Below are 17,166 nucleotides of genomic sequence, written 5' to 3'. Positions count from 1 at the left end.
AAAAATTAACGCCGTGACTTTTTTTTTTGGTTACTTAGAATGATTTAAGAAAAGTTTACTAATAAATATATTGAATGTATCTGTATATAAGTATCTTGAAAAAATCAAACGTTGAAAATAAATATTTAACCTGTAATAAGGGACGGATTTATATCCTTGAGAGCCCTAGGCAGAAAAAATTTTTGGGGCCCTAAACACTCCTAAATACTACAATTTTTTTTCCATGATACCCCATTTAAAAATCGAGCGCGCAAAAATCATGGTGCATAGGCTGCAGTCTTGTCTGCCTATAGGTTTATCTGGCCCTCTCTGTAATGTGCAACAAAGACAAAATATTTTCTTTAGTATATTCTTTTTTTTTTAATAAAGACTATTATTAATAAACTACAATATAAAATTGAGCTTTATAGTTTTCGAAGATGCAAAAATCTTTTTAATATTTATGATGCAATCTCTATGAATATGCTTCATAGCAAGGCCATTTAATCGTTCTTGTCCTATATTGGATCTTAACCAAGTTTTGAGTCTTTAAAACTGAAAAACTCCGTTCTCCCGAAGCAACGCTAACAGTAAGGGTACAAAGTAGTTGCAAAATACCTTTAATTAAAGGAAGACATTACCATCACATTGCTTGTATGCTTCCAGCGCTTATTCAGATAGGTCTTGTTGCTTTTTGATTGCGTCTTTCCATTTAAGCTCCCAAAATTCAAAATTTGAAGAGAATGTCCAATTAATGAAAAAAAAAATTCATTAATTGGACATACTCTTCAACAGTATTTATGTTGGGCAACCCTTTCATAAAACTCAGTATACTAGTTATTGATACTGTTAACTCTGTCTTTGTTTTATTTAATAGTTTTCTAGGTATTTTTACATTTAGTTCAAAAGAGTTTAAGGTTTCATCAGAAAATCTGAACTGTAAATCTAGAAGTATGCTATCAAGTAACGGTAAATAAACATTGACTCTATAGTAAGTTGGAGAATTATTGGTATTGAGGTTTGCGCGATTAGTTTATTTTCCTGTAATTCGTGGAATCTTGATTTTTAAACCTAAGTCTTCTAGTAACTTTGATGCAGTCATAAATATAGCATTAAAGTTTTCGTCATTCTGTCATCTTTTATTTACAATCTTTATGGTATGTTTAAGAACAGTTTTGACATATTCCCTATCCAATAATTTTTTTTGAAGAGCCTTACCTAAAGACGTTGTGGTATTTAACATATTGGTTAATGAACAAAGTGTTATTACAAATAAGGGCTCAGATATTGCATTTTTTAGTAATGCGGCCTTTGTTAAAGAATCCTGTTCATTCCACTGAGATATCAATATTCGGTATTTACCTTGTTCAGTTACCTGAGGTGTTAAAAATACCCCAATGTTTATAGGCAAACAGGTATCAATTTTTGCATTAGTTTTACTTGTAAAATTAGCAGCATTCATACCAAGTTCAGGTTCTCTAGAAAAAGGACTAAGTTTCATTGTAATTTGATTATTTTCAGCCCCGCCAAAAAATGCGCAATTAAATCGTTCGGATGAAGACACCAAAGATAAAGGCAAAACGATAGGACCAGCATGGTCCTGTGTTGGTAGAACTTTAATTCTTTTGACAAAATAGTTATCTAAAGAGCCTCTTTTGTCTTCTTAACTCTGTTGGTCATTGTTGCTAATAAAAATAATTTCATTTAAAATAGTAAAAATCATTTGTTATTTATTTATTCAAAATAATAATAATTAAAACACTTTCGTTTTCTAAATATAAATCTAAACCATAAGAAATTCATTCAGTTACTATAAAAAAAAATTCTTCGTATCTTTATTTAAATAAAACTGAATATAAGTGTATATAGTGTATATAAGTGTAATATAAATTAAAGTGTTACAACTTTAATTGCTGAAGAATAAATACTTTTTTATTGAAATTTTAACTCAAAATCAAAATCGCGTATATTAACTATACTAGAAATTAAAATTAAATTAAAAAAAAAAATTTACCATTAAAACCAAATCTATATTTTTTTTTGAATGTTTTTAATAGAGTTTAAAAAAATTTTCAAAATAGAACGATAGTATTTTTATTGTTTTTTATTGCTATCTAATTATATAATAGAATGAATTATATAGGGGAGAGTTGCCGAAATTGGAACAGCTCCTTAATTGGAACACTTAGCTTTATTTAGAAACTGGAACATATTCTACTTTCATGAATATTTTTTCTTGTAAAGAAAATAATTTTCTTTATTTTTTGAAACTTCTAGTATTTAAACTTAAAAACTGCACGTATGTGAATAAAATTACTTTTTTTTAAAGAAAAAAATTTTTGCGATCTAATTTTATCGTTGCATTTAAACGATTACAGAAGCTTAACGATATTGAGTTTGATGATAATTTTTTTAAAATTTTAAACTTTAAGGGTTTTAAGTCTATGTGATATTAAGAGCTTATAGCGTAAGTTGTTACTTGTATGTAAATATTTTGCCACAACACCATGGTCCTATGTTGCCCAGAATGGAACTTCAAAAGTTGCCGTAATTGAAACGATGTCATCTCATAACACGCTACTTGACGTCCGAATTATCAGAAAATTTCATTAGTCCGACTGTATAATATTTTTTAAAGCGAATTTCTTTTATAGACATAGTATTATTGTTAGACATTTGTTGCTTTTTTGGAATTGGTATTTAGTCTTGCTTTAAAGTATGAAATGATTTTTCACAAAATTTTTTTCATAGTCTAAAGTTTAGTCTAAGGATATAAAGTTGATTGTAAACATCGTATACTTTAATTAACAAATCATTTTATCTTTTAGTAAAAAATAAAATGTAAAAGTTTTACAAAAGTTATACATTTCTATTTAACGGATAAACTTGTAAGAGAACATAAAGTATATACCCAGCATAAGTTTTTTACTGTATATAGAAGTTAATATATAAAGTTGCAAACTTTATATAGTTTATATAGATTTTGATGTATATAGTTAATGATTAACTAAACAAAAATGATGAAAAATAATGATTATATAATGAGTATATAATTAACTTAATCATATATGAATAACAAATAAATATATGAAAAAAAAGCCTGTAATAAGATTATAAAACTCTCCTTATGTATCTTCATAGTAATTTGCTTTTATTTTAGATGCAAACACCACGAAAATATGGAAAATGGAAAGTAGAAAACTTGAAAAAGGCTGTTGAAGCAATAAAACAAGGAGAAATCAGCTTAAATTAAGCCGCTTATGAATTTTGTATTCCAAAAGCAACTTTGTCAAGGCATATAAATGAAAAAAACAAAGTTGCTGTTGCAAATGTGAAATTTCATGGTCGACTTACCACCTTACCTAATGAAATTGAAACAGAACTAGCTGATCACTGTTTATTATTAGAATCAATGTACTTTGGATTAAGGAATGATGATCTTCGTCGTCTAGCATTTGATATTGCGGAAGCTAACAACATCACACATAATTTTAACAAACAAACACGAATGGCAGGAAAAAAAAAATATGGATGAAACTAGTTTATCAACAGTACAAGATGGTCAGATAAAAATTATTAGTGCAAGGGGCAAAAAACGAGTTGGAATTATGACTAGTAGTGAACGAGGAAATTCAGTAACAGCTGTAGTTTGTGTATCTGCAGCAGGATTTTATGTTCCACCAATGTTAATATATAAACACAAAAGAATGAAGCCAGAAATAACAAATGGTGCACCTCCAGGAACTGTATTTAGTACTCAAGAGAAAGGATGGATGTCAAATGAAGGTTTTTTAGATTGGCTCAATCATTTCATTAAAGTTGTTAAACCTTTAAAACAATCAAAAGTTTTGTTGATACTTGATGGTCATGTTACACATTCAAAAAATTTGGCAGCGATATATCTAGCACGAAATGCTGGAGTGCGTATGGTATCACTACCTCCCCATACTACACACAGACTGCAACCATTAGACGTTGCGTTCTTTGGACCACTTGGTACATACTATGATGAAGCTATGCGAAAATGGATGCGGTCACATATCACAACCAGTAACAACTTGGCAAGTTGCAGAATTATTTGGTGACGCATATAGTCAGGCAGCATCATTGAGAATTGCTATGAAAGGATTTCAGGCTAGTGGGTTGTGGCCTTTGGACATAAATGTATTCACTGATTCTGATTTTACAGCCTCTTCATTTACTGATGTTGATCCTTCAAACAATCTTCAGTCATCTGAAAGTATAGATGGGATGACAAAACTATCTACAGATAAATCAAGTGAAAAAAAATTAAAATGTCTTGTTTCAGTTTCAACTTTGTCTCTTTTGCCAGTGGTTTCACTTGAAGTAAAAAACAAAAAAAGAAGATCACGAACAACTCAGGCGGCTGATCTTACAAGCTCCCCATATAGACGTGCTCTAGAAATTACACCAAGAAATCAAAAGCACACACTAAATCAAATAGCTTCCAAACAAATTAAAAAATCTACAAAAAAAAAGCTCACACTAAATCCAATAACTGCCAAACTATTGCAAAAACCACAGGAAAGCAAATAGCACTTGACTCAATCACCATGGACCAAATGAAATTGAGCACATCAAGTAAAATCACCATCGCCACCACAGCACACCACATATCACCACTACCATCCCAAGTGCAGAAGCTGCAAGAAAAAAAGACTTATGAATTGCGAAAAAAGGATTAAATATTTGTTGTAATTTTTATTTGTTATTATATCTTTTAAATATCTTTTATTAAAAAGCTAATCAATTAATTTTTCCTTTGAGCCATAAGTTTTATAGCTGTAATTTATTCAAATATTAGAACTGTTCTAATTAAAGAATATATGTGTTCCATTCAAGGAGACCAGTTGCCTTTATTGGAACAAAATGGTGCCTTGAAAAATCAAAGTTTATATCCAATAAGGGTGCGATCAATAGAGTCGAATCATTAATAAAAGCATAGTAGGGTTGTATATCTATATTATTTAATTCATAAATGTTTTCATAGTTAAGCCATCTTTGGTTAATAAATATTTTTTCCTAAAGTGTTCCAATTAAGGCAACTCTCCCCTAATAGATGATCACATTAAAATGTTTAGAAACTTTCATTGTTTTTCTTCTACAAAGTAAAAATGTTAGAAATGCAACAATAGATATTTTTTGTAATGCTATGAAATAGTTTTAGATTTGGAAAAAAAAAGTTGTAAATAGTTTTTGTAATAGTAACTGTAGTAATTGGCTAATAAATAGTAATTATAACTAGTATAATGAAAAATAGTAATTGTAAAAAAACCCTTTACCCCCAACCCCTCCTTTGTATCCGCCACTGATTGCTCAAGCTTATTTTTGCATGAAAGCTTTAACAGGTTACTATTTGTACACAATAAATATTTGTAAATCTGGTTTTTGTTTATAAAAACTATAGAAAATTGAAGGACTTTTCAGAATTTTGCTATTATACATTACACATTATATACATTTAGTTCAAACCATGTTAGTAAAAAAGTTTGTTCAAAAAGAGGTTTTGAAGGTTCTTTTTTATTTTAAACATTAATCACACGTATAGCACGCTTCTGTTTACTATAGAGTGGTTCTTGTTTAGTTTTATAGGTATTACCATGCAATATTACCGTAATTTAGGTAACTTTGAACGAAACTATATTGTTTTTTTGAGTAGTGGTTTTTTTAATAAGTAACGTGACTGGTATATTATTCCTATGCCTTTGGATACTTTACGACCTAAATAAGCCAAATGTTTATTCCAATTTAGATTTTTGTCAAAACACTTTTTTTAATAAATAATTTTGAAAAAAAAAATTGAACTTCTTTTTTTTAAAGAATGAAATAAAGAAAACTTTGTTTTACTTGAGTTAATAGAGAGTTTGTTTGCCCTAAACCATTCCGAAATTTTTTCTAATTTATTGTTCATTTCTATACACAGCAGAAATGAACAATTAGTTCGCATATAAGTTTTTCAAGGATAAAAAAGTTGCTATCGTTAGCAAACATTATAATTCAAATTGTTTTTGATGCCATCGTTTACATAGATTAAGAAAAGCAAAGGCCCATGTATTGATCCTTGAGGTATATAAACTTAACTATATAATTATATAAACCATAGCGGTTAAAAACTATGTGTTGTTTGCTGATGATAGCATCGGGAAACATAATACAACTTATTTCTGGTGCTTTTTTTATATAAATTAAAAATATCTTGTTTATTTAAATTAAAAATAAAACAGGCTCTAAAATAGAGCCCTGTAGAACGGCACTCTGTATTTTAATCATTTTGTTACTTTGGTACCATTTTAACATATAATTTTTACACTGTAGTATTTAAGTTTTTGAAGCAAAATATTATGTTTAATGGTATCAAACGCTTCCAAACAGATTAACAAAAACACCAAGTGTAAATTGATTTTTATAAAAACGGAACAGGAAGTTTACAAATTAAATAATCACGTGTTCCGTTGAATATATGTTTTTGTAAACCAAACTTATAACAGTTTGGTGTTATTAAGATATTTAAATGTTCTATTATAAACTATCGCTTCTAAAATTTTTGAAGGATTGAAGTTTTTGGACCTTTAATATTCTTAATTTACGTAAATAATATATACATTTCTTCGAACATTAAACTTTTGCTAACGACACTAAACTTTTTTATTCACATTCCAAATATAAAAACAAAATGTTTTTTCTACAATAAATTGGGAGCTGGAAAACTTTAATGACTGGCGCAAATCGAACAAACTTTCTTTGAATATTAGTAAAACTAAATATACTTTATTTCATCGACAATTTTAGTTGTCGGACTTTATTTCATCAAGTCCCACAACTAAGCAATAATATAAGAAACCGCATCACCTAATATCATTGGTATGGTATTTGATGAACATCCTAATTATAAAAATAATATTAATCTATTTGTAAATAAAATTTCTGAATAAGCATTACTTACTTAAACTTACGTTGGTTTAAAGACTACTTGACTAACAGGAAACAATGCATAACCTAGGAGACGATTAAAACAAAAAAAACAACTAATAAATTGCGGGGTTCCCTAATGATCTATTTTAGGACCATTATCGTTTCTACTGTATATAAATGGCTGCTTTTTTAACATATAGAAAATTATATTTTATATTATTTGCTGACAATTCCAATCTGTTTTATTCACACAAAGATATAAAAAAAATTTTTTTGTAAACGCAGAGCATTTTAGTGAAGCTGCACCGAGCAGTGAACGCCTTAGGGATGAATAATAAGTTAAAAAGATTTGAGCAGAGTGAGACAAAAGTACAAAAGGACAGATGTCCAGTGGAAAACAAAGAGCCTCAAAGTAGAACAAAGTAGAAAATAAACAAAGTAGAAAATTACTAAAAAAATGATAAGTATAATGTTGTAAAAATAAACAATAACAATAAATAATAGTCGAGATACATAAGAGTCATTTACTGTTGTTTTACTAAATTGTTGTTAGTGTCAAGCGTAAGTGTGATGTGTAGACAGTATCAGTGATGGAGCAGAATTATTCGTTTTATAAGTAGTTATCCTGTGGTCTGTATTATTAGGGTGGTAAACATACATTATCGATTTAAGTGTGTCATTGACGTCTCGAGTACAATATGGATTCGTGCCCTATGGTACAGTATGAACACAGGAAGACCTCTAACTTTCGCCCAAGACAGGTATCCCAACAGAAGTTCCACTCTGGGTATACACCAGGGTATCTCGTCAAGGTATATCATTGTGTTATCCCAAAAGAACTATTCTCAGAGTATCCTGTCAGGACGATTGCCACAGACTTCTGAATTAACACTGTGACCAGAGGACACTTAGTGGGGCTCAGTACAACTTGCATACAATTGTAAGTCACTTTGTTGACATGAGTGTTGATAAGTACAGTGTTTTGTTGCAGTATCACAAGTGTCAGTAAGAGTTGTGAACTGTTTTGAGTCTTGTAGATGCATATGTAATGTAGACAGTCAATGCTGTGTACTTGTGTGTCTCTACTGCAATAAAATGTCTTGATGGTATGAGTTGTAAGTATAAAATTGGTTGAAAGTCATTAAAACTGGTGTAACGTAAGCTAGACGTGAATACTGGAAGTCCAATAACATGTATTTTAAAATAACTGACTATTTTTACTAGATAATCTGGAAAATTTAAACAGAATTACACTAATATAGTATCACAAACTTGTATATATATTTTACAACTAATAATCTATATATATATATATATTTTTTTTTTTTTTTTTTTTTTTACAACTAATAATCTGAGATTATATGGAATTATGTATAAGTTATAAGAGTAACTGTGAAAATGTCATGTGACTGTTATGTTAACAGGAGTATCTGATGTGGAGAAGAATTATTCGTTTTTATAAGACAGGTAGCAGGTAACCTCTTGTCAATTAAACAAACTGTATGTATAGTATGGTTGAGATAGTGTTTACTTATATTCATGGTGACTTGTGTCTATAGTATGAGTTTTTAGTATTAAAACAATCTTAGTGGTTAGAAGCTGGTTATCAAAATTAAGTTGTGGTATCTAGTAACAATGTGAATTTGTGTTTTTTTATTCCTCAATAGCTTAATAACTCTTTATTAGCATTATTATAGTATTTTAACAGTGTGAGAATGATACATTAACAATAACATGTGTACATATTTAGATATAATTTAAGTTGTAATTTAAGTGTTATTACTTATTTTTTATAGAGAGATGTATATGGGTGTATGTCACAGAGTTGGAGTAAAATTATTTGTTTTTTAAGTAGTTATTAGATGGTGTATGTAACAGAGCTCTAGTAGAATATTTGGAGTGGAATGATTTGTTTTATATATAGTTAGTGTGGTGTGGCTTCAGTTATAGATATGATAAATATATATAGTAAAAAGGTGCAGTGACTATAAAAAGAATATTAGATGTAGTACCTTTAGTGTATTTGACAGAAATTATGTATTAAATATCGTGTATACTTATAGTAACATTAGACATATTATGTACAGCCTGATATGCACAAGCACATTATGTAGTACTGGACACCTAATGTGAAACTAGGTAGTACTGGGCAGTGGTTATGCATTCTGGCTATACACATACACCCACTAAATGTATATATATATATACATACATACCCTTATACATATATTTATACCCACAAACATACATACATATACATAAAAATAGGCATGTATCTGTCTACAAATATATACATAAATATGCACAAACACCCACTGATAAAAAATAGTTACGTATATTCTCATACAAACATATGAGTATATATGTGCTCACGCATGTTTATGCACACACATATACCTAATAGACATACATATATATTCCAAGACATCCATAAATTATTTACATGTATTATATACATTACACTAACTTTCACACATTTATTGTGTTAAATAGGTGTTAGAGTAATGTTTTAATGACCCAATTTGGGTTAAGTATAACTCTATAGGTATAAATCAGCAAATATAAATTCTTGAAATATTAGTACAAATCTTAGAATGACAAGCATCAGTGTATAGAGTGGTATATGATTAAAATATAGGTGTTTTATTATCCAATTACCCATGTAGTTTCAAGATGACATTCTCATCAGGACCATTAATTATCATCAGGGAGTTTCGAAGGTCTGGCGCCTGACCAATGGTCGACACTACTTAGCTAAAAACGATCACGTGCTCAAAATTTGTAAAACACCAGTATTTTGTGATGGGATGGTTTGTCTTAGACATAGTTTGTTCTTTTCTTGGTAAACTCTGACCAGGACCTTTGTGTATCTACTTGTGAATGTCAATGTAGGCATTCACATAGATATCATATGACATTTATTATGTACCACAGACACGCAACACAAAGTGATAGTCATTTTGGGACATATTTATAAATTATAACTGTATACTTAAAAAACCTTAGTAAAATGAGAGAAAATAAAGACATAAGTCCCCTTACATATAAATATTATTACATATAATTTGTCTACAAATATAATTGCGAATAGAATAAAAGAAAGTTAAGTAATAAAAACATGTGTGCTTACCATTTTGAAAATAAATATTATCTTTAGTTTAAACCGTGACGAGGATGTAAAATGTGTTCTTGATGATGAATATCAGCTTGTCGTTGATATAAAAGTTAAATTTAAGAATTATAAATAAACAGTGGTATACAGGGAATGTGAAGATTGATAGGAATCTTAATCCGCCTAAATATCCGAAGAATGTAAATAAATTGAAGTAATTTTACTCACCGCTCTGTATTAGACTTCAAACAGAATATTATGCGGTTTTAGAAATGGCTTTTATGCTGAATAAGAGACTGAGGCAAGCGAGGCCTGGAACGCCGATGACAAATTTGTGTTAGTTTTTAGAGTCTTGTTGAACCAGAGTTTTTGTTCTTAAAAAGTTTTGCGTTTCCATTTAGATGATGTTGATAGAGGGGTTGAAATAAAAGCTGATATTTCTTGTACAGTTATTATTGTTGGTGTTTAGTGTGTATTAGTAAGGCTTTAATAGATTTTAAGTTTGTATGTACTGATAGTGGTTTGTGTGGAAATATGTCCTGTAGTTGTAAGTCTGGGTCAATCATGTTCCAGTTATTAAGAATAATGCTGTTGATTTGTTGTCCAATGGGAGTATATGGTGTAATTATCGTTAGTCGTTCTGTATTTTCCTGCGCTCGTCTGTTGTTGATGAGTTCATGTTGCGTTTTATAAAGCGCTTTTTCAATGTTATTGTTGATGATGTGCAGAGGATAGTCCCTAAGTACTAGTGTCATAGTTAGGTATTTAAGTTCTTTTTGTAGGTTGTTAAGTTCTGTAATGATAGTGCAGTATTTGAGAGCTTGGCTGTATATGGTGCCCGGTATGGTGTGTGTAGGATGATGTGAGTCATAATGAAGTAGTCCCATTGTGTCAGTTGGTTTTCGGTAGATGGTTGTGTGAATGTTCCCTTGTTCATTTTTGTACAATAGTATGTCTAAAAAGTTTATTGATGTCGCTGAGTCATCAAAAGTGAATTTGATAGTTGGATGAATGGTGTTCATGTAGTTACAGATCTGATCTAACACTTGTGTGGGTCCTTGAAAAATGAAGAATATGTCGTCAATGAATCTTCTGTAGAAAGTAATGTGGTTCGGAAATTGGTTAGTGATTCGTTTGTCAAGCCTCCCCATAAATAAATTCGCATAGCATGGCGCAACTCGTGTGCCCATTGATGTGCCTGTCAGTTGATGGTAGTGTTTGTCACCAAAGGAAAAAGTACTGTTTGATAGAATTTCTTCTATTAGGTTACCTATGATACCCGGGGATGGGCAGTCAGTTGGTTTATCTTGTATTGGTATGAGCCTCAAGTAGTGTAATGCTGCGTCTATGCCATCTCTATGTGGGATGTTGGTGTAGAGTGATGTCACGTCAGCCGTCACAAAGATGAATTCCGAAGATTGAAGTCGTATATTTTGTAACATGTTAAGAAAGTGTATACTGTCTTTAATGTAGGCTGGTAGAGATTCGACTAGTGGGTGTATGAACTTTGTTAGGTATTCTGATAGATTGTCCGTTGGTAAAAAAATTTTTCGAAATTTTTAATGAAGAATTATCAAAAGTAAATGAATTTATAAGTAACCGCCCTTCGCTAAATGTAGATAAAACTAAGTGTAGATAAACTCATCCTGTTCCACAAATCAAATAAAGTTGATAATATTCCACTTAAATTGCAAAATCTTTTATTCAATAAAACAGATGTAAAAAGGGAATCTACTGTTAACTTTTCAGGAGTAATTCTTGATTAAAATCTGTCATGGAAGTTTCACATCCAATCCATTGAAAGTAAAATCTCTTATAATATTTCCGTACTTTATAGAACAAAACCATTTTTAAATACTTGAGCTCAAATGAAATTTTTTTTTCATTTATTCACAACTATATTTCTTACTGCAAGATTGCATGGGGAAATACAAATTACGGAAAACTCAAAAAACTTTAACAGTAAACAAAAGCATGCTTATAGAATTGTATTTGGGACAAACAGAACTGTGTATTGCGAACCACTATTAAATCGTCTCAAGGCCTTAAATATTTATAAAGTAAACATTTAACAAACATTACTATTCATGTTAAAGCAGCCGTGTTGCATTGGTAGCGCACTTGCCTCAGAAACAAAGGATCCGTGGTTCAAACTCCACCTCTGGGCAAGTTTTGCGACATCGGTTAGGAAGGAGGCGTGAACTTCCAATTAAATGCTTATCCGCGGTGCTCCGTGATAAGACCGAAAAGACTTCTTGGGGCACCTAAATAAAAAAAATGTTTAAAATGACACATGGAATATCTCTACTTATATTTCAATCTTAATTTAGTGAAATATCTTATAAGTATCTAGAAAACTTTTACTAAAAAGTTTACTAAAGAACACTACTCACTTGAAAAATTTAAAACAGATTCTAAAAGAATCTTACTTCAACTAGATTTTAATACAATAGACTTTAGGTATTTTTTTTAAAAGGTGATTTTGAAATAGAAAAAAGTTTTTATTAGCACTAAATATATATTGCATGTAGGGTATAATAGGGTAATATGACCTTGGTAAAATGAACGTACTTAAAAGTTTCTTAGATGTAAGCAGTGAAGTTCAAGTTGTTTTGTATTTTTCGAATCAAATTTATGTGGTGATAACAGAAATCAGTACAATAAGCGTAAATTTATATGCAGTAATAAGCGGCTATCATCTAATTAAAACGCTGTTAAATTTTTTGTGTTGTTAAAATAATATCATCACGCATGAATAAATCTGTAGCGCGAAACTTTGGTGCTAAAACAATGAAATTAATTTTTTCATAAATAAATATATGTTAGCTAAAAATCCAATCCATTTTTGTTTAAAAAACCATGCAATTAAACATTGTTGTGACTTTATTTAAAGATGTTACTTTTGCGTAATATGAGCATGCTCAAACTACCCAGTGTTTTTCATTGAAATTATTTTGTTTAAAGCCCTAAAATTGCAGTGATTTTTGAATAAAAACAAAAAATTTGAATAAAAATATGGTATAAAATTTTAATATTATAACAGCACTTAATATTTTTCTGCAATTCAAAAAATTTGAGTTTTTATCGTTCCAAGGTTTGAGTCAATAAAATTGAAAAAATAATAAATTCATTTTTTTTTTTTTTTTTTGCGGAAAACATAGTAGTATTGTTTCAACAAAAAGTGGCTTAAAGTTTGATAAGTTTTGTTAATAACGAACCATTGTATTCCAAATATTAGTTCTAATTGTCAGGTTCGTATTTTTTAACTTAATTAATGTTCTTTTCTTGAGCTAGTATAAAGTGCTCATATTACCAAGTGGTCTGGGTAATATGAGCACTTTTGTTACTTTTGTTACACATCATCTCTGTGTTTTTAAGAAAAAACTTCGGTTGACCAAATATCTTAGTGGATAATAAGAAGGAATCCCTGAAAGTTGTTTATTCACAAAAATTTTGGATCCAGCATAACCATTTTTGAAAATGTTCCAATTTTCGCTTATGGTGTTTATATTACCCTAATCTATTATAATCTAAATTAGGGTTCGGAAAATGTGTCTGCACAGATCTGCGCAGACAAAATATGCGCATATCTGCGCAGACGACGGCGCCGACGTCTGCACTTTAATGGAAACGAAAAATTTAAATTATCTGAATTAAATGTCTGAAATTATTTTTGCATAATTATCTACTTTTTACGAGTTTTTCATTACTTATCTGTTTCTTTTTGGTTCGAGCTACATATAATCAATCGATATAAACTTTTGTAAGTGTTTCTTACTACAATTTAAAGTGATTTAGAATCAAGAAATCGTGTATTTTTGCCATTCAAAATGTTTAAAATGGAAAACACCAAAGTTTTGAATTATTTGACAAATCTTGATCGAGAGAAGCGTTCTGGCACTTGTTTAGCATGTAACAAAACTGTTCAATGGTCGAAGGAACGCCTTGCAGCGCATAAAAGATCAACATGTCCAAACGCCAGTGTCGAGGAAAAGAGATTGTTTTCTAAGCGTAATTATGAATTGTCACATCTAATCAATGATTCTCAGCAGCTTCCATCTACGTCTGATTTACCGACGCAGCGTGTACATCCACCAATTAATGAAGAGCTCAAAAATGATATCGACTCGAAGCTTGCTAATTTCTTTTACCGTACGGGTATATCATTTTGTTTAGTCGAATCGGAGGCCTTTAAGGATTTCGTTAAGTCCATCCATCGCACGCATCTGTCATCCCGAAGGCTAAAGCCTTATCAGGATCTCTGCACGACAAACAATACACAAAATGTTTTACTTCTGTAAATGAAATTTTGAATTCTGAAACAGACTTAACACTGATGTCATATGGCTGGACGAACATAAGAACATAAGAATTTTTGTATTAAAGTGCCCGATTAGAAGCCTTTTTTTTACACCTCGATAAATACATCCGGAATCAAATCGAAAATTGGCTCTCAAAAATTTACCAGTTTCATAAGCGACAACGCTCCTGTTATGAAATCAGCGTGAGGCCACAAAAACTGTCAAAAATGCAGAGAAAATTATCAAATATGTGAAAAATCATCACATCGTGAAAGCAAAATTTGATGAAAGACGAATTGCAGCAAATATTTCTCTGTATCTACACGATGATTTAGTTATTATAAATCAATGAGCAGTCTCCAGCTATCAAAATACGTTCATATTAAGTTGGTAGACGAAGAAAGTACATTACCGCAGGAAATTCAACCAAAGAATACATCTGCTGATGTTATGACGTTGATAAAATCTAACCCATTTTGGGACCGTCTCTCTAAGCTTGTCAAAAGCATTGAATTTCCTTTCAACGTGATCAAAAAGCCATAAAGTAATGAAGCTCCATTGTCTCTCGTGTATGATTACTTTGGTCAAATGTACAATTCATATATGGAAGATAAAGACATACGACAAAAAGTGCAATCTCGCCTCGATTTTCTTTTTACACCAGGTATTGGAATTGCTTTCATAATAACGCCCAAAAATGCCGCAGAAGGTTTATATTTAAATGAAGATAAAACCGATTTTATTACTGCTACTGTTGAATTTGCCAAAAAGATCAAACCTAAAATTGTTGACACTGCTGAGGATGAACTGATTGCTTTTATAGGAGAAATGGCTGCGCTGCTTGAGAGATGAAAGGAAATAATATTCAAGATGAACGCGCGAAATTATTGGAACATTATCGGTCACGAAAAATATCCTGCTCTTTACGAAATTGCTAAGCCTATTAGCGAAATGATTAGCTCATCGGCTACAGCTGAAAGAGCTTGGTCGACCTTTCGATTTATTCACTCGCGACAAAGAAATCGTCTTACGAATGAGAGAGTTGAAAAGCTGGTATTCTTGTATACCAATAGCGTGCTGATGGACACAAATGACAAGACTGATTACATTCTTGAAGAAGGTGCGATTCTCAATGAAATTGAATGTCAAGAAATCACCGAATAGGCGCCAGCATTATATTTTTTTATTACTGTAAGAATCTTTGAAAAATCCTTTTGTTACTAATCACTGAATTTATAATAAAGTTAAAATATTACTTAAAACATTTTTTAAGTTTAAAACTTTTTTTGTTGATTTCAAAAAATCGTCTGCAAAGCAGTAAATTTTGTCGGCGCCGACAAATTACACTGTCTGCGCATATCTGCGCAGACAGTCCGAACCCTAATCTAAATGTATTTGTATGAGTATACAAATAATCATTGATGGGGGAAGGGGGGTGTGACACCCTCCCCCCACACACCCATATGGCGCCGGCCATAAATATAGGTTGGGGATATTTCCCCTCGGGCCCCTGCTATGTCTGAAGATCCTAAGCCTCTCTATAAATCAAGATACACAAATAAAACATACAAAAGTACAAATTAGCAATAACTAATTATTGTAAATATGCATCAAATTTTATTTTCCTATACCCTTTTAAGAAAAAGCTATGAGATTAAAGGTTTAACGTATTTTTGCTACCTACAAAGGCCCCATCTATGTCTCCCCCCGGGCCCTTTAGTGCCAGTCCGACCCTGTATATATATATATATATATATATATATATATATATATATATATATATATATATATATATATATATATATATATATATATATATATAAATATATATATATATATATATATATATATATATATATAAATATATATATATATATATATATATATATATATATATATATATATATATATATTAAGCTACTGCCTAGGTTTTTTTTGGAAAACTACAATGGGTCACCCTGGAATTTGTTCATTGCAATACAAATAACAAGAAAAATATAAATTCAACTCTGTTTGATTTATATTAAGTTTGGGAAATTGGTTCAAATACTCACCTTTAATTGAATTTTTAACCATTTTAACGTTTTTTACACTCTCGTTTATATCTTTCGTAGCCTTTTTTTTAAGGAATATTATTTTATCAACACTTGGAAACATAACCAGAATAGTTTATATTTTGCATTTTTCATAGCTGTTTTTAATTAAATAGCACAGAAAATTACAAAATTAGATATTCATTTTATAAAATAATTACATTTTTTTACATTTCTCTTATTCTCGTTTCGACTTTTTATTGTTCAGAGTGCTTGATAGCAAACCACATTACACAGTAAACTTGCACAATAAACTTAGTTACTGCTAATAGCTCAAGAGATGGCTCCTTAGTCCTTAACATATAACATCATGATTCTGAGAGCTAAAGTTAGCCAAACCAAACTAGCAAACTGGTCCAGGTTTTTTTGAAACAAACTTTTCAGAAATAAAACCTTTTGAAATACTAATGCAATAATCATATTGCATTAGTATTTCAAAAGTTTTTATTTTGAAATAAGAGTTTGCGCTTGTCTGTACTAAGATCACTTATAATCTCTCTGTTAACAAGCAACTTTATCTCTGACTATATGGGTACAAATTGAAACAATGGCTGTTCATGAAGAGTTAGATTAGATGCAGTTTCCCTGAATGGCCTATTGAAAGAGCTAGGTCTAAATGTTTTTCCATCTTATTCTGATATGATGTGTCGCAGTGGCAGTTCATTCTGATGCAGGACACATCCTAAAAGGTGTAAGTTTTTGTTTATAATTTTTTCAAATTTGACATCCAAACCACTATCACAACCTG

General features: G+C 30.4%; 1 protein-coding gene across 1 annotated transcript; it reads left to right on the top strand.

Moving 5' to 3' along the window:
• The first annotated feature begins 3,506 nt into the window (after window positions 1-3,506).
• On the top strand, window positions 3,507-4,064 carry LOC136092056 (uncharacterized). The gene has a single exon (XM_065819774.1). The coding sequence runs from the start codon at window positions 3,507-3,509 to the stop codon at window positions 4,062-4,064; it is 558 nt and encodes a 185-aa protein (XP_065675846.1).
• The last annotated feature ends 13,102 nt before the right edge of the window (window positions 4,065-17,166 follow it).

Source organism: Hydra vulgaris, chromosome 15 (assembly GCF_038396675.1).
Source record: "Hydra vulgaris chromosome 15, alternate assembly HydraT2T_AEP".
NCBI lineage: Eukaryota > Metazoa > Cnidaria > Hydrozoa > Anthoathecata > Hydridae > Hydra > Hydra vulgaris.
The sequence above is the reverse complement of the archived record's forward strand: the minus strand, read 5'-3'. Positions and strand labels throughout refer to the sequence as shown.

Bases quoted from the DNA above. Each gene is read 5' to 3' on its own strand.
- LOC136092056 (XM_065819774.1), top strand. From the start codon at position 3,507: ATGGATGAAACTAGTTTATCAACAGTACAAGATGGTCAGATAAAAATT.